This window comes from Castanea sativa, chromosome 3, assembly GCF_040712315.1.
Source record: "Castanea sativa cultivar Marrone di Chiusa Pesio chromosome 3, ASM4071231v1".
In the NCBI taxonomy this organism is placed as follows: domain Eukaryota; kingdom Viridiplantae; phylum Streptophyta; class Magnoliopsida; order Fagales; family Fagaceae; genus Castanea; species Castanea sativa.
Window position 1 is genome coordinate 58,669,811 of NC_134015.1, and position 20,169 is coordinate 58,689,979.

General features: G+C 45.4%; 1 protein-coding gene and 1 pseudogene across 1 annotated transcript; both read left to right on the top strand.

Moving 5' to 3' along the window:
• Nucleotides 1-1,316: 1,316 nt before the first annotated feature.
• Nucleotides 1,317-14,762, top strand: LOC142629251 (uncharacterized). The gene is made up of 4 exons (XM_075803208.1): nucleotides 1,317-1,483; nucleotides 1,591-2,036; nucleotides 2,120-2,563; nucleotides 14,562-14,762. The coding sequence occupies exons 2-4, from the start codon at nucleotides 1,593-1,595 to the stop codon at nucleotides 14,760-14,762; spliced, it is 1,089 nt and encodes a 362-aa protein (XP_075659323.1). The 5' UTR covers nucleotides 1,317-1,483; nucleotides 1,591-1,592.
• Nucleotides 14,763-18,297: 3,535 nt separating this feature from the next.
• On the top strand, nucleotides 18,298-19,933 carry LOC142629252 (protein NRT1/ PTR FAMILY 5.10-like; annotated as a pseudogene).
• The last annotated feature ends 236 nt before the right edge of the window (nucleotides 19,934-20,169 follow it).

A 20,169-nucleotide genomic window follows, 5' to 3' on the forward strand; every position in this document is an offset into this window, starting at 1 on the left:
CTGAGGATAACTTCTGGACGGCTGCCGAGGTGATGACTGTCTATGGACGGTTTGGGTGGTTTGAGTGTTTTCATCCCACATCAGTTGCCCCTCGTCCAGGAGTTATACGATGTATCAACAGATTTTAAAACGCACCACGTGTCGCACATCCATAGGAGGTTAGTCAACTGGTTTACTCCTCCGAGGCATGCGCCATGTGTCAACTTATGATTAGGTCCGTCGTTGCGGTTACCAAGACTTTTCTGCTTATAAATAGTGGTTTCTCTCTCATGCCCCTCTCACTTTTTCAAATTTTCCACTTTGACACTCTCGTCCTTCGCTTCGTCTAAGAATATCCTCAGCGTCCTTAGTGTCCCTCGTCTAGAGCCAGGTAATCTTTCTATACTTACTTTAGCTTTCCTTGTTAAGTGTTAGGACGTTTTCAATGGCCTCCTGCTCGTCTAGCGACAGTGTGGTCAGCGCCATAGACGAGTATTACGACGGCTCTAGTTATGACACCTCTAGTAACGTCAGTAGTAGTAGTGGTCACACAACTGAGGAATACACATCTGGTGTTCCTAGAATTCCTGTAGAAACTTTTCAAGAGAGTATTAGGACGAGGACAGCCTCTGGGGCTGATACCTCGACGAGCTCCCCGCCGTCCTCCCCTTTAGACGAACAGGAAACCGTATATAGTTGCGCTCTAGAGGTTCCTTCTAGGACGGACGAGAGAAGGTTAGATTCCCTTAGGACTTGGTTTCAGATTCCTGATGATCTAAACCCTAGGCTAGTTGTCCGAGGTGAGTGGTGTTGCCAGCCTCGTTTTGGAATAGGTGTTTATGAAGCCTATTTGTTAGGGGGGCTTAGACTTCCTTTAAATGCCTTTGCTAGGGAATTACTCACTAGGCTGGGCTTGGGGGTGTATCAGCTTAACCCCAACGCATGGAGACTAATTGTCTCCATGCAAGTCTTATGGATGGAGGTGTTTGACGGGGACCGTCCTATTACCGTGGACGAGTTCTTGTACTGCTATAAACCCTCCAAAATAAATCAATCTCGAGGCTTCCATCAGTTCATAGCCAGGGGCAATGATTGTAGACTGATTAAGTCTTTGCCCTCGTCTGACAGAAACTGGAAGACGGAGTTTTTCTTCGTCTCTGGTTTCTGGGCGGGGCATCCCGTTGGGATTGGTAGAGACTCATTTGCTCCTTATACTGGAGACATAGGGAACCTTCGTCCAGAAGGTATGTTACGTTCTTCTTTTTTGTTTCTTTTATATTATACTTTCTGTTTGGACGATGGTCTAACCTTAATTTCTTTCTTCCCTTTCCAGCCGTTGGACGACCCTCTTTGAGCAAGTTCCATCGTGACCGCGTCCACAGGGCCCGTCTACATCCTGAACGAGACTTTCACTTGTTAGTGACCCTTAAGCGTCTATACAAGTGGGGACTCGGCCCTGAACCGTCCGTCGAAGCTTTAGCACACGAGTTAACTACCCGTAGACGTGAGTGCTCCTCTTAAGATATGCACTTTTCATTTTTGTTTATGATTACTATTTATATTTATTTATTATATATTTATATATATATATATATATTTTTTTTTTTTTAGGAATGGCAACCATGAAGGGAAACAAGGGGAAGGAAGTTGTCGACGAGGTAGCCAGACCTGAGCCTCAGCCCCAGCCTCGTCCTGCTTCTGGAGAAAAAAGGAAAAGCCTATCCAAGCATGTGGACTTGGCTAGCTTGCCAAGTCGTCGGGGGAAGAAAGCTAAGTCCGGGCCGTCCAGGACTGAAACCGTTAGGCCTGAACTTCCTCCTCAGCCACTCGTCTTGGTCGTTGACGTAGATTCGTCCACGCCCCTCAGCGCCACTCCGTCCAAGTCCCCTGCTCCTGACTCGTCCCAGCCTCCTCAAAGGACTTCTACTAATTTATTGGAGAACGAGGATCTGGCTTGGGAACGATTCCAAGAGGCTGTGAAGGGCGAGGACGTAGCTGCGTGCTACGACATGTCCTTGAAAGAGTTCGAGCACTCTGGCGTCCACGATCTCTTCAAGGTAACCATCTTTGCCTCGTCCTGATTTGTCCATGTTTTCCCAATATTACTTCTATCATCTGAACTTCCTATTCTTCTATGTAGGCAATGTCCAAGTTCATAGCTGTGTCCAGGCAGGCCACAGAGATGGACAGGACGAGGGTCCTCCTGGAGAAAAGAATAGAAGAGGTCAAAAACGACTGTAGGACGTGGGCAGAGGTGGCGAACAAGGCCAAGGACGAGGCTGAGGAGTTCAAGGCTTTGGTGGGGGAGCTGAAGTCTGACACTGCTAGGAAAGACGAGCGTCTTGAACTTCTTCAAAAGGAGAACGACGAGCTGAATCTACTTTTGAAGAAGGCTAAAGACGAGGCAGTGGAAGAATTCAAAGCGTCCAAAGAGTTCACTGACTTGATGGATACAAACTACACAACAGGGTTTGAGGACTTTAGAATGGATGCTATGGACAACTTTCCTGAAGTTGACTTTAGCACCATTAAACTCAACCTTGCTGCTGCTACAAGTTCCCTCGTCCACACAGGCTCAGACGATGTCAACATCGAGGACGACGCTTCCACCAAACCAGCTCAGGACGACCCCAACGTTGATGCCCCTTCCTCTTGAAGAAGTTGTTATTGTTGTTTAGCTTTCTTCTTTTCCCTTTTTCTCTTTTTTATTTAAAATGTATTTGAGAATTTGAAATGTTATTCAAGTACAATTTCCTCGTCTAGAGTGTTCTAGACGAGCTTATGAACAATGTCTTTTACTGTTTATTTTATAAGGGTTTTTGGACGGTGGCCGTCTACCCTTTTCAAGTTAAAGAATATCTTCTTTGTTTGTTATCATTTATGTTATTGTTCTTCAAACTATGCTCTAAGTGTTGAATGATCGTCTACAATCTTTTTATGGACGACCCACTTAGGACTGATGATGACTGCATTACTTTAGCCTGTCCTTTAGGCAATTATTATTCGCCTTCTCGAAAGCAGTTTATAATGTTTATGTTTTCTCGTCTTGACGAGTGCTCGTCTCTGGAATGTTATATCTTAAGGCTTACTTTTCTTCCTTAGACGAGTGGGCCTTGGCCTTCTTCCTTTTGCTTTATTCTTTTTTTTTTTTTTGAAGGAAAGCTTTGGACGAGAAGTCCTTGGCTTCTTTCTCTTGCTTTATCCTTTTTGAAGGAGAGCTTTGGACGAGCAGTCCTTGGCTTCTTTCTCTTGCCTTTTTTGAAGGAAAGCTTTGGACGAACAGTCCTTGGCTTCTTTCTCTTGCTTTATCCTTTTTTGAAGGAAAGCTTTGGACGAGAAGGCCTTAGCATTTTTCCCTTTGCTTTGTTCTCTTTTTTTTTTTTTAAAGGAATCTTGGACGAGCATGCCTTAGCATTTTTTCTTTGCTTTATCCTCATTTAAAGGAAATCTTAGACGAGTTTGCCTTCGTCCCGAGATTTTATTTGTCTAAGACTTTTGCCTCGTCCGTGGATATTATCAAGGAAACTGGAATTCAAGTACATAAGAAATCCAAACCATATTATTACATGAACATTGTTCACAAACTTGGCACACGCTCACAAGCTAGTGCCTTATTAAGATATCAAGTACATAGCATCGTCTTTCATAAGCTAGTCTGTAAGTAGTGCAAAAGTTTAAGAACTAGTGCACTTTTATTCATAACACACCATAATAGTAGTAAAATCACAAGTAAATATAAGCAAACACGCAAATCACAACTGTAATTTTGCCACTGACTTCCCTTGTCCCCGCTCATCACTGATAGTACTTTCGCAGATGTTCCACGTTCCAAGGATGCTCTAACTTCCGCCCGTCTAGGGTTTCCAGGTAGTAGGACCCTTGCCTTTTGCAGTTGATTACCCTGTAGGGTCCTTCCCAATTGGGTCCCAGTTTTCCATGAGCTGGGTTCCTGGTCGCCAAGGAGACCCTTTTGAGGACAAGGTCCCCCATACCGAACCGTCTGGGTTTCACCATGGCGTCATGTTGTCTGGCCATCAGATTTTTGTACCTTGCCGTCCATTGTTCCGCATCCATTCTTACCTCATCGATAAGATCGAGGTCGAGGCGAAGTTGTTCCCCGTTGTCTTTCTCCTGGTACTCCATCACTCGGTGACTCGCCATGTGGACCTCCGCTGGTATGACAGCTTCACTCCCATAGGCTAGTTTGAACGGGGTCTCTCCTGTTGGAGTTCGTGCAGTCGTCCTATAGGCCCAAAGAACACCCGGTAGCTCGTCTGGCCATATCCCTTTTGCCCCCTCAAGCCGAGTCTTGATGATTTTCAGCAGGGATCGATTTGCTACTTCTGCTTGCCCATTTACTTGTGGATGGGAGGGTGAAGAGTAGTGATTCTTAATTCCAAAATGATTGCAGAAGTCCCTGAAGGGTGCGTTGTCAAATTGACGCCCGTTGTCAGATACTAGTACCCTGGGTACTCCGAACCTGCATAGGATGTTCTTCCATACGAAATTTTTCACGTTCTGCTGAGTGATTGCTGCAAGAGGCTCGGCTTCTACCCACTTGGTAAAGTAATCTATTCCAACCACCAGAAATTTCATCTGCCGGATTCCTACGGGGAAAGGACCCAGGATATCCAGGCCCCACTGTGCAAAGGGCCATGGGGCCGTCATTGGGGTCTGGTACTCTGACGGCTGTCTAGGCACGTTGTTATAACGCTGGCATTGGTCACATACCTTGACATAGGCTTTAGCGTCTGCCTGCATTGTTGGCCAATAGTAGCCGGCACGGATGACCTTATGGACAAGGGACCTTGCCCCTGAATGATTTCCACACGATCCTTCATGAACTTCCCTTAGAACATAGTTTGACTCGTCAGGAGCCAAGCATCTTAAGTAGGGTTGGGAAAAGCCTCGCTTGTACAACACTTCATTAATGAGGACATACTTGGCCGACCTGACCCTCAACTTTCTCGCCTCATCCTTGTCCTCTGGAAGCCTCCCATCCTTGAGGTAAATTATTATCGGACTCATCCAATTCTCTCCTCCTCCTATCTGCTGTATGTCAGGGATGTCTATACTCGGCATATACTGGATGTCGTCGAACTCGTCTATGACCCCTGCTGAGGCGGCTTTCGCCAAGGCGTCTGCTTCTGCATTCTCCTCCCTGGGAAGTTGAATAAAACTTATGGCTGAAAATTTTCGGGCAAGGCGTTTCACTTTGTTAAGGTACTTCTTCATTCGATCCTCCTTGACATCACACATCCCATTTACTTGGTTGATGACCAGTTGAGAGTCTCCTTTGATTGTTAACGACTCCACCCCTAAGGACTTGGCCAATTCCAACCCCTTGAGTAGAGCCTCATACTCAGCCTCGTTGTTGGTAGTTGGATACTGCAGACGGGCCGCATACTCCAGCTTGTCACCCTCAGGGAACTTCAGTACAATTCCAATCCCTCCTGCATACATTGTGGACGATCCGTTTACATTTACCACCCACATTTCATTTCCTTCGTCCTTGTTCAGGTTGTCCTGACTGGGGGTAAATTCTGCAATGAAATCTACCAACGCTTGCGCTTTTATTGTGCTCCTTGGGAGGTACCTGACATCGAACTCGCTGAGCTCAACGGCCCACTGTACCAGCCGTCCGGCAGCTTCCAACTTGCTCATCGCCTTTTTTATGGGATGGTCTGTCAGGACGTTGATGACGTGTGCCTGAAAATAATGTCTCAGCTTCCTGGAAGCCGTGACTAATGTGAAGGCTAGTTTCTCCATTATTGGGTATCGTCCTTCTGCCCCTCTCATCGCGTGGCTTGTGTAATAGACCGGCCTCTGGACTCTCCCCTCTTCTCTGACCAACGCTGAGCTTACTGCGTGTGGGGACACTGCCAAGTACAAGTACAACTCTTCCCCAGGTACAGACGGACTCAACAATGGGGCCGTCATTAGATATGCCTTCAGGTCTTGGAAGGCCTTTTGACACTCGTCTGTCCATTCAAAAGCCTTCCTAAGGACTTTAAAGAAATGTAAACATTTGTCAGTAGCTTTCGATACAAACCTGTTGAGGGCGGCGACTCGTCCAGTAAGAGACTGGACTTCCTTGATATTTCTCGGTGGCTCCATGTTCAGTATCGCCTGGATTTTATCCGGATTCGCCTCAATTCCCCTGTGCGACACCATAAACCCCAAGAACTTACCCAACGAAACTCCGAAAGCACACTTGCTCGGATTTAACTTCATGTGGTACCGTCGTAACGTATCAAAAGTCTCTTGAAGGCGGTTGCATTACAGGTGCTGATCTGCGATCACGAAGGGGATTGCTGGAAGCATCCCTACTCTCCTAGTGGCCTGGGCTGGTAGCCCTTGATCTTGTTCGAACCATTCAACCTTTTGTCTGGGATAGAATAACAAGTTTACTTTTCCCACAGACGGCGCCAACTGATGATGCCAAGAAAATCAGTAGGCTGGATGTTTCGGACTTGAAAGGACTACTGGTTCTTTCTACGGCCTGAAAAAGAAAGAAAAGCGTATCAAAGGCGACCGGGGCTGCCGGCCAAAAATCCTCCGATGATAAAGTTAGTTTTTCCCTCTAAGTAATCTGAGTTCCAACTTTTTTTGAGTAAAAACTGAACATACCCTTGCCTTGTCTGAATCAGTCTTTATATAGTGCCTTCATAGACGGTTATCGAAATAGGAACCTCTCCTGGATTCGAGGCTTAAACGTAACTGCCATAACCGTTCAGGAGTTACACTTCTATTTCACAACGGATACATGACCGTTATGCGTGGGATAAGGGATTGTCACATTATATTCGGAGATTCTCCTAAGTATGATATCCTCGTCCTGAATTTCCTTCGTCGAGTGCACCTGCTGATTCCAAGTGTAAAATCCTAGTCCATGGATCTTTACGTGGACGAGTCCTCTCAGGGTAGGCTGTGCGCATCCCACGGACGAGGGATGTAGCTTCGCTATCACCCTCTGGACGTCCTTGTTCGTTACCCTCGTCCTGAGGATAACTTCTGGACGGCTGCCGAGGTGATGACCGTCCATGGACGGTTTGGGTGGTTTGAGTGTTTTCATCCCACATCAAACTATATGTGGAGGCAGAGAGAGTGATCGTGGGTGTGGCAAGGGGCTGGGGCGAGGGGCTGGGGTTGGGGCTGGGGCTTGCACGCGCGAGGGGCTAGGGTGTGCGCGAGGGGCGCGAGGGTCGCAAGGGGCTGGGGTTAGGGCTGGGGCTTGCGCGCGCGAGGGGCTGGGGCTGGGGCATGCGCGAGGGGCTGGGGGAAGGCTAGGGCTGGGCGCTCGCGAGGGGGTGAGGGGCTGAGAGAGGGCGAGCGCGAGGGGGCGAGGGGCTGGGGCGCGCGCAAGGGGATGGGCGAGGGGCTGGGGCGAGGGGCTGAGGCAGAGAGCTTGAGGAATGAGGCTACTCTGCTGGAGGCGTGAGGACTGAGGAAGTGAGGAGAAGTGAGAGAGGCAGAGAGCTGAATCTGAATATCCGAAAAGGCAAAGGTATGTTCAGTTTTTACTCAAAAAAAGTTGGAACTCAGATTACTTAGAGGAAAAAACTAACTTTACCATCGGAGGATTTTTGGCCAGCAGCCCCGGTCGCCTTTGATACGCTTTTCTTTCTTTTTCAGGCCGTAGAAAGAACCAGTAGTCCTTTCAAGTCCGAAACATCCAGCCTACTGATTTTCTTGGCATCATCAGTTGGCGCCGTCTGTAGGAAAAGTAAACTTGTTATTCTATCCCAGACAAAAGGTTGAATGGTTCGAACAAGATCAAGGGCTACCAGCCCAGGCCACCAGGAGAGTAGGGATGCTTCCAGCAATCCCCTTCGTGATCGCAGATCAGCACCTGTAATGCAACCGCCTTCTATGCAGCACATACAATCCATGGCTGCCGCTATGGCAGAACTGACGCGTCAGAACCAGGAATTGAATAAGGAGATCAACTTCAGGAGGCAGCGTCAAGGACACATGGAGGGAAGGGCCCCAAGTCAGGAAGGAGGAGGGGAGAATGTAGAGTCCGAAGATCAAACAAGGGGTACCGCTTCAAGAAGGGTGCCGCACTTGGAAAAAGAAATGGACCAGATGAGAAAAGCCATGGATGAAATGAGGGAAAACATGAGGCGAGCAAACCCAGTAGATGATATGGTCCACCGAACGGACTCCCCTTTCACAGCCTCCATCAACAGTCACCCTCTACCCCCGAAGTTCAAAATGCCTTCTCTAGACTCGTACGATGGAAATCGCGACCCCTGCGATCACATTGCAACTTTCAAGACGACCATGCACCTGCAGGGGGTCCCAGACGAGATCATGTGCAGAGCTTTTCCCACCACTTTCAAGGGACCAGCGCGAGTGTGGTTCAGCAAGATTCCCCCAAACTCAGTGGGATCATTTGAAGAACTGAGTAAGCTGTTTGTCAACAACTTCATTGGAGGACAGCGTCACAAGCGTTCCTCCTCTAGCCTGCTGACCATAGAGCAAGGGGACAATGAGAGTTTGCGATCTTTTATCACCCGGTTTAACAGAGAAGCCTTAACGGTGGACGAGATGGATGACAAGCTATTGCTGGCCGCTTTCCACAATGGGGTCAATTCTGACTTGTTTATTCATAAGCTCTACGAGCAGGAACCACGTACTATGGCCGAGCTTGTCCATTCGGCCCGGAATTTTATGAATGCCGAAGACGCCATCATAGCCAAGAAAAGAAAAAGGGCGCAGCGCTCGGAGGTGGGCCACCATCGCTACCGGGACCAGGTACCTCGTCCGAAGAAAGTTCGGGTAGACGAGAGAAAAGATAAGGATGGTAAGTAGGCCAGTTCCTCCGCAAGGAATCAGCAATACACGCCCCTGACTATGCCAATAGAGCAGGTTCTTATGCAGATCAAGGATGATCCGTCCTTGAAGTGGCCAGACAAAATGAAGGGAAACCCCAACAAGCGTAATAGGAGCAAGTACTGCCGTTTTCATAGGGACCACGGGCATGATACAGACGAGTGCTTTGACTTGCAAGAACGGATAGAAAATCTCATTAGACAGGGGAAATTGAGGAACTTCCTTGGACGAGATCAGAGAGATGAGAAAATGAAGGCCAAGGTGGAAGAATCATCACGCCCCCCACTAGGAGAAATAAGGGTAATTATAAGAGGAAGCTCAACGGCGCAGTCGTCCAAACCAAGGAAGACATACCTGAGGGTGGTGCAGAACATCCAACAGTCTGGATGACCTTCTAGGGCGAGGGAGGTAGACCAACAGGCTGTTACTTTCACGGACGAGGAGGCAGGACGAATTCACCATCCACACGATGACGCGATAGTCATCACCCTACTCATCTCTGACTACACGACCAGGAGGGTATTGATAGACAATGGCAGCTCTGCAGACATTCTCTACTACCCCGCGTTCCAACAAATGAAGCTAGGACGAGATCGGCTTCGACCAGTGAACTCGCCGTTGGTGGGATTCGGAGGAATGAAGGTGCAACCTGTGGGCACCATCATGTTGCCAGTAGTCGTCGGGACGTATCCGCAGCAGATAACCAAAGAGGTGAATTTCCTTGTTGTTGATTGTGCATCGTCATACAATGCAATTATTGGAAGGCCAACTTTGAACAGCTGGAAGGCAGTAACCTCTACCTACCACCTGTCCATTAAATTCCTTACCGAGTACGGAGTAGGCCAGGTACAAGAAGACCAACTGGCTGCCAGAGAATGCTACTTAGCCATGCTGGCCATGGACGAGCATATGCAGACGATGAGTATAGACGGAAAAAGGGTCGTGGCTGAGCCCACTGAAGCATTAGAGGACGTCCCTTTGGACGATGACCAGCCCGAGAAGTCTACCAGAGTTGGGGCAAACATGGAAGTGGGGGCAAAGCACACTTTGGTTTGGTTTTTGAGGAAAAACCTCGATGTTTTTGCATGGATTCATGAGGACATGCCTGGCATTGATCCAAACATCATTACACATATCCTGAACGTGTGTTTCTATTCGAAACCAGTGCGTCATAAGAGAAAAGTTTTTGCTCCCGAGTGAGATAATGCCGTTAAGGAAGAGGTGCAGAAGTTGGTCGCCATAAAGTTTATCCAAGAAGTTCATTACCCAAACTGGTTGGTGAACGTAGTCATGGTTAAAAAAGCCAATGGCAAGTGGCGGATGTGCGTGGACTTCACTGATCTCAACAAAGGTTGCCCCAAGGATAGCTACCCACTGCCGCGCATTGACCAGTTAGTGGACTCGACGGCAGGTCACAGGATACTTAGCTTCATGGACGCTTTCTCAGGGTACAACCAGATTCAGATGAATGAAGCGGATCAGGAGAAGACCTCATTCGTCACAAGTCAAGGGTTGTATTGCTACAAGGTTATGCCCTTCGGTTTGAAGAACGCAGGGGCGACCTACCAAAGGCTGGTTAACCATATGTTCCGTCCTCAAATCGGGCGAAATATGGAGGTTTATGTGGACAACATGCTGGTGAAGAGCCAGGTTAAGGATAAACATCTTGACGACCTTCAAGAGACTTTTGATATGTTACGACGGTACCACATGAAGTTAAATCCGAGCAAGTGTGCTTTCGGAGTTTCGTCGGGTAAGTTCTTGGGGTTTATGGTGTCGCACAGGGAATTGAGGCGAATCCGGATAAAATCCAGGCGATACTGAACATGGAGCCACCGAGAAATATCAAGGAAGTCCAGTCTCTTACTGGACGAGTCGCCGCCCTCAACAGGTTTGTATCGATAGCTACTGACAAATGTTTACATTTCTTTAAAGTCCTTAAGAAGGCTTTTGAATGGACAGACGAGTGTCAAAAGGCCTTCCAAGACCTGAAGGCGTATCTAATGACGGCCCCATTGTTGAGTCCGTCTGTACCTGGGGAAGAGTTGTACTTGTACTTGGCAGTGTCCCCACACGCAGTAAGCTCAGCGTTGGTCAGAGAAGAGGGGAGAGTCCAGAGGCCGGTCTATTACACAAGCCACGCGATGAGAGGGGCAGAAGGACGATACCCGATAATGGAGAAACTAGCCTTCACATTAGTCACGGCTTCCAGGAAGCTGAGACATTATTTTCAGGCACACGTCATCAACGTCCTGACAGACCATCCCATAAAAAAGGCGATGAGCAAGTTGGAAGCTACCGGACGGCTGGTACAGTGGGCCGTTGAGCTCAGCGAGTTCGATGTCAGGTACCTCCCAAGGAGCACAATAAAAGCGCAAGCGTTGGTAGATTTCATTGCAGAATTTACCCCCAGTCAGGACGACCTGAACAAGGACGAAGGAAATGAAATGTGGGTGGTAAATGTAAACGGATCGTCCACAATGTATGCAGGAGGGATTGGAATTGTACTGAAGTCCCCTGAGGGTGACAAGTTGGAGTATGCGGCCCGTCTGCAGTATCCAACTACCAACAACGAGGCTGAGTATGAGGCTCTACTCAAGGGGTTGGAATTGGCCAAGTCCTTAGGGGTGGAGTCGTTAACAATCAAAGGAGACTCTCAACTGGTCATCAACCAAGTAAATGGGATGTGTGATGTCAAGGAGGATCAAATGAAGAAGTACCTTAACAAAGTGAAACGCCTTGCCCGAAAATTTTCAGCCATAAGTTTTATTCAACTTCCTAAGGAGGAGAATGCAGAAGCAGACGCCTTGGCGAAAGCCGCCTCGGCAGGGGTTATAGACGAGTTCGACGACATCCAGTACATGCCGAGTATAGACATCCCTGACATACAGCAGATAGGAGGAGGAGAGAATTGGATGAGTCCGATAATAATTTACCTCAAGGATGGGAGGCTTCCAGAGGACAAGGATGAGGCGAGAAAGTTGAGGGTCAGGTCGGCCAAGTATGTCCTCGTTAATGAAGTGTTGTACAAGCGAGGCTTTTCCCAACCCTACTTAAGATGCTTGGCTCCTGATGAGTCAAACTATGTTCTAAGGGAAGTTCATGAAGGATCGTGTGGAAATCATTCAGGGGCAAGGTCCCTTGTCCATAAGGTCATCCGTGCCGGCTACTATTGGCCAACAATGCAGGCAGACGCTAAAGCCTATGTCAAGGTATGTGACCAATGCCAGCGTTATAGCAACGTGCCTAGACAGCCGTCAGAGTACCAGACCCCAATGACGGCCCCATGGCCCTTTGCACAGTGGGGCCTGGATATCCTGGGTCCTTTCCCCGTAGGAATCCGGCAGATGAAATTTCTGGTGGTTGGAATAGATTACTTTACCAAGTGGGTAGAAGCCGAGCCTCTTGCAGCAATCACTCAGCAGAACGTGAAAAATTTCGTATGGAAGAACATCCTATGCAGGTTCGGAGTACCCAGGGTATTAGTATCTGACAACGGGCGTCAATTTGACAACGCACCCTTCAGGGATTTCTGCAATCATTTTGGAATTAAGAATCACTACTCTTCACCCTCCCATCCACAAGTAAATGGGCAAGCAGAAGTAGCAAATCGATCCCTGCTGAAAATCATCAAGACTCGGCTTGAGGGGGCAAAAGGGATATGGCCAGACGAGCTACCGGGTGTTCTTTGGGCCTATAGGACGACTGCACGAACTCCAACAGGAGAGACCCCGTTCAAACTAGCCTATGGGAGTGAAGCTGTCATACCAGCGGAGGTCCACATGGCGAGTCACCGAGTGATGGAGTACCAGGAGAAAGACAACGGGGAACAACTTCGCCTCGACCTCGATCTTATCGATGAGGTAAGAATGGATGCGGAACAACAGACGGCAAGGTACAAAAATCTCATGGCCAGACAGCATGACGCCATGGTGAAACCCAAACGGTTCGGTGTGGGGGACCTTGTCCTCAAAAGGGTCTCCTTGGCGACCAGGAACCCAGCTCATGGAAAACTGGGACCCAATTGGGAAGGACCCTACAGGGTAATCAATTGCAAAAGGCAAGGGTCCTACTACTTGGAAGCCCTAGACGGGCGGAAGTTAGAGCATTCTTGGAACGTGGAACATCTGCGAAGGTACTATCAGTGATGAGCGGGGACAAGGGAAGTCAGTGGCAAAATTACAATTGTGATTTGCGTGTTTGCTTATATTTACTTGTGCTTTTACTACTATTATGGTGTGTTATGAATAAAAGTGCACTAGTTCTTAAACTTTTGCATTACTTACAGACTAGCTTATGAAAGACGATGCTATGTACTTGATATCTTAATAAGGCACTAGCTTGTAAGCGTGTGCCAAGTTTGTGAACAATGTTCATGTAATAATATGGTTTGGATTTCTTATGTACTTGAATTCCAGTTTCCTTGATAATATCCACGGACGAGGCAAAAGCCTTAGACAAATAAAATCTCGGGACGAAGGCAAACTCGTCTAAGATTTCCTTTAAATGAGGATAAAGCAAAGAAAAAATGCTAAGGCATGCTCGTCCAAGATTCCTTTAAAAAAAAAAAAAAATGAGAACAAAGCAAAGGGAAAAATGCTAAGGCCTTCTCGTCCAAAGCTTTCCTTCAAAAAAGGATAAAGCAAGAGAAAGAAGCCAAGGACTGCTCGTCCAAAGCTTTCCTTCAAAAAAGGCAAGAGAAAGAAGCCAAGGACTGCTCGTCCAAAGCTTTCCTTCAAAAAGGATAAAGCAAGAGAAAGAAGCCAAGGACTGCTCGTCCAAAGCTTTCCTTCAAAAAAAAATAAAAAGAATAAAGCAAAAGGAAGAAGGCCAAGGCCCACTCGTCTAAGGAAGAAAAGTAAGCCTTAAGATATAACATTCCAGAGACGAGCACTCGTCAAGACGAGAAAACACAAACATTATAAACTGCTTTCGAGAAGGCGAATAATAATTGCCTAAAGGACAGGCTAAAGTAATGCAGTCATCATCAGTCCTAAGTGGGTCGTCCATAAAAAGATTGTAGACGGTCATTCAACACTTAGAGCATAGTTTAAAGGACAATGACATAAATGAAAACAAACAAAGAAGATATTCTTTAACTTGAAAAGGGTAGACGGCCACCGTCCAAAAACCCTTATAAAATAAACAGTAAAAGACATTGTTCATAAGCTCGTCTAGAACACTCTAGACGAGGAAATTGTACTTGAATAACATTTCAAATTCTCAAATACATTTTAAATAAAAAAGAGAAAAAGGGAAAAGAAGAAAGCTAAACAGCAATAACAATTTCTTCAAGAGGAAGGGGCATCAACGTTGGGGTCGTCCTGAGCTGGTTTGGTGGAAGCGTCGTCCTCGATGTTGACATCGTCTGAGCCTGTGTGGACGAGGGAACTTGTAGCAGCAGCAAGGTTGAGTTTAATGGTGCTAAAGTCAACTTTAGGAAAGTTGTCCATAGCGTCCATTCTAAAGTCCTCAAACCCTGCTGCGTAGTTTGTATCCATCAGGTCAATGAACTCTTTGGATGCTTTGAATTCTTCCACTGCCTCGTCTTTAGCCTTCTTCAGAAGTAGATTCAGCCCGTTGTTCTCCTTTTGAAGAAGTTCAAGACGCTCGTCTTTCCTAGCAGTGTCAGACTTCAGCTCCCCCACCAAAGCCTTGAACTCCTCAGCCTCGTCCTTGGCCTTGTTCGCCACCTCTGCCCACGTCCTATAGTCGTTTTTGACCTCTTCTATTCTTTTCTCCAGGAGGACCCTCGTCCTGTCCATCTTTGTGGCCTGCCTGGACGCAGCTATGAACTTGGACATTGCCTACATAGAAGAATAGGAAGTTCAGATGATAGAAGTAATATTGGGAAAACATGGACAAATCAGGACGAGGCAAAGATGGTCACCTTAAAGAGATCATGGACGCCAGAGTGCTCGAACTCTTTCAAGGACATGTCGTAGCACGCAGCTACGTCCTCGCCCTTCACAGCCTCTTGGAATCGTTCCCAAGCCAGATCCTCGTTCTCCAATAAATTTGTAGAAGTCCGTTGAGGAGGCTGGGACAAGTCAGGAGCAGGGGACTTGGACGGAGTGGCGCTGAGGGGCGTGGACGAATCTACGTCAACGACCAAGACGAGTGGCTGAGGAGGAAGTTCAGGCCTAACGGTTTCAGTCCTGGACGGCCCGGACTTAGCTTTCTTCCCCCGACGACTTGGCAAGCTAGCCAAGTCCACATGCTTGGATAGGCTTTTCCTTTTTTCTCCAGAAGCAGGACGAGGCTGGGGCTGAGGCTCAGGTCTGGCTACCTCGTCGACAACTTCCTTCCCCTTGTTTCCCTTCATGGTTGCCATTCCTAAAAAAAAAAAAAATATATAAATAAATATATAATAAATAAATATAAATAGTAATCATAAACAAAAATGAAAAGTGCATATCTTAAGAGGACCACTCACCTCGGACAGCTAGCCTAGGGTTTAGATCATCAGGAATCTGGAACCAAGTCCTAAGGGAATCTAACCTTCTCTCGTCCGTCCTGGAAGGAACCTCTAGAGCACAACTATATACGGTTTCCTGTTCGTCTAAAGGGGAGGACGGCGGGGAGCTCATCGAGGTGTCAGCCCCAGAGGCTGTCCTCGTCCTAATACTCTGTTGAAAAGTTTCTACAGGGATTCCAGGAACACCAGATGTGTATTCCTCAGTTGTGTGACCACTACTACTACTGACGTTACTAGAGGTGTCATAACTAGAGTCGTCGTGATACTCGTCTATGGCCCTGACCACACTGTCGCTAGACGAGCAGGAGGCCATTGAAAACGTCCTAACACTTAACAAGGAAAGCTAAAGTAAGTATAGAAAGATTACCTGGCTCTAGACGAGGGACACTAAGGACGCTGAGGATATTCTTAGACGAAGCGACGGACGAGAGTGTCAAAGCGGAAAATTTGAAAAAGTGAGAGGGGCATGAGAGAGAAACCACTATTTATAAGCAGAAAAGTCTCGGTAACCGCAACGACGGACCTAATTATAAGGTGACACGTGGCGCATGCCTCGGAGGAGTAAACCAGTTGACTAACCTCCTATGGATGTGCGACACGTGGTGCGTTTTAAAGTCTATTGATACATCGTATAACTCCTGGACGAGGGGCAACTGATGTGGGATGAAAACACTCAAACCACCCAAACCGTCCATGGACGGTCATCACCTCGGCAGCCGTCCAGAAGTTATCCTCAGGACGAGGGTAACGAACAAGGACGTCCAGAGGGTGATAGCGAAGCTACATCCCTCGTCCGTGGGATGTGCACAGCCTACCCTGAGAGGACTCGTCCACGTAAAGATCCATGGACTAGGATTTTACACTTGGAATCAGCAGGTGCACTCGACGAAGGAAATTCAGGACGAGGATATCATACTTAGGAGAATCTCCGAATATAATGTGACAATCCCTTATCCCATGCATAACGGTCATGTATCTGTTGTGAAATAGAAGTGTAACTCCTGAACGGTTATGGCAGTTACGTTTAAGCCTCGAATCCAGGAGAGGTTCCTATTTCGATAACCGTCTATGAAGGCACTATATAAAGACTGATTCAGAAAAGGCAAAGGTATGTTCAGTTTTTACTCAAAAAAAGTTGGAACTCAGATTACTTAGAGGGAAAAACTAACTTTACCATCGGAGGATTTTTGGCTGGCAGCCCCGGTCGCCTTTGATACGCTTTTCTTTCTTTTTCAGGCCGTAGAAAGAACCAGTAGTCCTTTCAAGTCCGAAGCATCCAGCCTACTGATTTTCTTGGCATCATCAAATTTCATTTCTTATACAGTCCCTAAAAAAAGAAAATTGGTTCTATTTTAGTCTCTATCGTCAACCCACTAACGGAAACCTCCTACATGGCAAACGGAATACCCTACTTGCTGATGTGGCGCTGACATGCCATTGATGTGGCGATTAAAATATCATTAAAAAAATTTATTTGACATTTTTATATGCCAAGTCAGCATTTTTAAGTTTTTTTTTTAAAAGCCGTCTCAGAAAATTTAAACCAAAAAAAAAAAATTAAAAAACAAAACTTAAATCTAATTAAAAACAAATCTTTAATTTCTTAATTTTAATTTAAACTGAAATTACAAATTCGATTTAAACTAAAAATTTAATTTCTCAATTCTCAATTTTTAAATTTTTTTATCACAATCCTCTACACCAAACCCCAATCCCAACCCCACAAACCCAAGTCATCCAACCCAACGTAAAATTTTCTTAGTCACCAACATCACAGCATCAATTTAATCCCTCTCTCTGCCCATTGTTCTCTCATTCTCTATCTCTCTGATTTCTCTTTGATCTGCTCCAAACCCAAACACCCATGGCCAAAGACACCAAGCTCCAAACCTAGAAACCCCATGGCCAAAGACCCCAAGAACCCATGGCCAAAGACCCCAAGCTCTGCCTCTCACGATCACAAGCTGAGGAGGCGGATTTCTTTGATTGATGAGGACAACGACGACAAGGCCAAACACTCTCTCTTTGATTGATGAGGACGAGGAGGAGGAGGAGGTAGTCATTTGTCAAGACAGTGTCGTTTGACGGAGTGGTCGAGGAGGCAAAACGATGGGGTTTGATAGAGTTGTTGGATTTGAGGAGGCAAAAACGGTGCCGTTGGATCTACTCTAAACCCAAAAACTCAGATCTGCTCCAAACCCAAAAACGATAGAATTTGCTGAGAAGGTAAAGTGTGGAAAGCAAACCCTAGAAATTTCTTCATAAAGCTAAGATTTTTGATAGAGAGAGAGATATCTTAGCTGGATTTGGGTTGGTGTTGGGCACGAAATTGAAGGAGATGTGTTTTTTTTTTCTTTGTGTTTGTTGTTACTTGTTGCTGTGTTTGGTTGCTAAGAGATGGGTTTGTTTGGTTGGGTTCAACTTGCTCTTAATCAATGGTGGTGGTGGGTTTGATTGTGAAAACGTGAATTTTGCTACGTATATTGATTGTGAGAACCTGAAGTTTGATTTTGGGTTCACTCTTGTTCTGGGAGTTGGGAAGAACATGAAACAAGTTTTTACGTTCCTTACGAAAAAATAATGAAAGTGAAAAAAGTAATAATAATGATAATAAAATTAGATTAAGGTTTGTTTTTTAATTTAGTTTAAATACTCTAAGCTGGCTTTTTTTTATTAATTTAAATATTGACATGGCATTTAAAAATGCTAAATAAATTTTTTAATAATATTTTAATGGTCACATTAGTGCCATTTCAGTAAACAGGACATTTCATCTGCCACGTAGGAGGTTTCCGTTAGGGGGTTAACTGCAGGAATCAAAATAGAATCGATTTTCTTTTTTTAGGGACTACATTTATAGCAAAATCAATTTAAGGACCAAAATGAGAATTGGTCCAAAACGTAGGAACGAAAAGTATATTTTCACGTAAAAAATATTATTTAATAAAAGCATTAAGTATATTTTAACCACAGTTCCTAGGGGCATTCGTTAGTTCCCATATATGGCATCTTATATGGTAGTATGGTACAATGTTGACTGTCTTATGAGCATTCATACAAGCATTAATACAAGGTATGAATGCTCTTAAGATAGTCAACATTGTATATAAGACCGTGGAAAGGCCAAAGGTGCAAAATTTTTATTCCTCAAACCTTATTCTGTTCCTAATGTGCTTAAAGAAAAAACAGAGCAAACTAACACCAAAACTAACAAAACTAACCCCTATCAAAATCAGTCATTGTCCTTGACATTCCTTCATAATAAGAGACCAAAAAAAAAAAAAAAAGGGGGGGGGGGGGCTACAGACCCCGCAGAAGTGAGAATTTTGTGCATTGGTACGAAGTTTTTTAGTTTTTGTTATCATATATGTATACATATCCAATTTTTTGAATTTATCATTTCAGATGTGGACAACACACTGTACCTGTAGCTTACATATAATGCATATTGACTGGATGCTCCAGATGCATTACCATGGGACTTTAGATAATTCCTTATAAATTAGTTACTCTGGAAGTTTACAACTATGCATTGATCTTATGTGGCTACTCACTAACCTAAAATTACATATACCACCTGACATTGGTTCCACATTAGAGAGTTCTTACATCTTTGAAGGATACAACTTTTTAGCATGATACAAGGAACTTCTATTATGATAAATATGAACAAGAAGATTGCCATACTGTGATTTGCAGCTACTGGACAAGTCTTCCTCTTCTTTTTGATGAATTAATGGAAGTTGACTTACTAAAAAAACTTTTAATTGGTAATTTAGATCAGATAACAAGTCCACTTATAGAGCCATTTGGATCCTACAATTTGGCAGGTTTCTCAACAAAGCCTTGCTGTCCCCAGATGGTTTGAATGAAGAAGGCAAGGTCTGTGCTGTCAGTGATATTGAAGAAGCAAAGGCTGTTCTTAGGCTTGTTCCAATATGGGTTACAAGCTTGGGATATGCTGTTGTGTATGCTCAGATCTGAACTTTTTTTACCAAGCAAGGTGCTACCATGGACACAACAATTTTTTCAGGCTTTGAAATACCGGCTGCTTCACTACAGTCCTTTGTCGGCCTGTCCATTATTCTCGTCATTCCCATATATGATCGCATCTTTGTTCCTATAGCAAGAGCTTTTACTAGAAAGCCCTCAGGCATCACGATGTTGCAGAGAATTGGAACTGGGATGCTTTTCTCTGCCTTGTGCATGATAGTTGCTGCTCTAGTTGAAATGAAAAGGCTGAAAACTGCTGAAGAGTATAAGCTGGTTGATATGCCAGGTGTGACTATTCCAATGAGTGTGTGGTGGCAGCTTCCTCAATATAGAATTGCTGATGTTTTCACCATGGTTGGTCTACAAGAATTCTTCTATGATCAGGTCCCAATTGAATTAAGGAGTGTAGGTCTTGCCCTCTACCTTAGTGTCTTTGGCATGGGGAGCTTTATAAGCAGCTTTCTTGTCTCTGTCATTGAGGAAGTAACTGGCAGGGATGGCAAAGATAGTTGGTTTGCTGATAATCTTAATCGTGCACATCTTGATTACTTTTATTGGCTACTTGCAGGACTCAGTGATGTAATATTGGCTGCATGTGTATATTTTGCAAAATCTTACATTGATAATAGGCAAAGTACAACATAGCCGTAAAGTCATCTTACGTTCACTTCAATTTGTCGTTAAGTTGTAAGCAAATATGGGAGGGCTAATACATATAAGTTAAGTGTGCTCTCATAATGTTGCAGTATAATCATTATACATGGTAAGCAGCATATGGGATGTGAGGCTTGTCTAGACTCTAGAGTGGCGAGCCAAGTGTATCTATTTGCAATATTTTATTCTTTTTCTAAATGTATTTGTATATATACTGCATAATCATC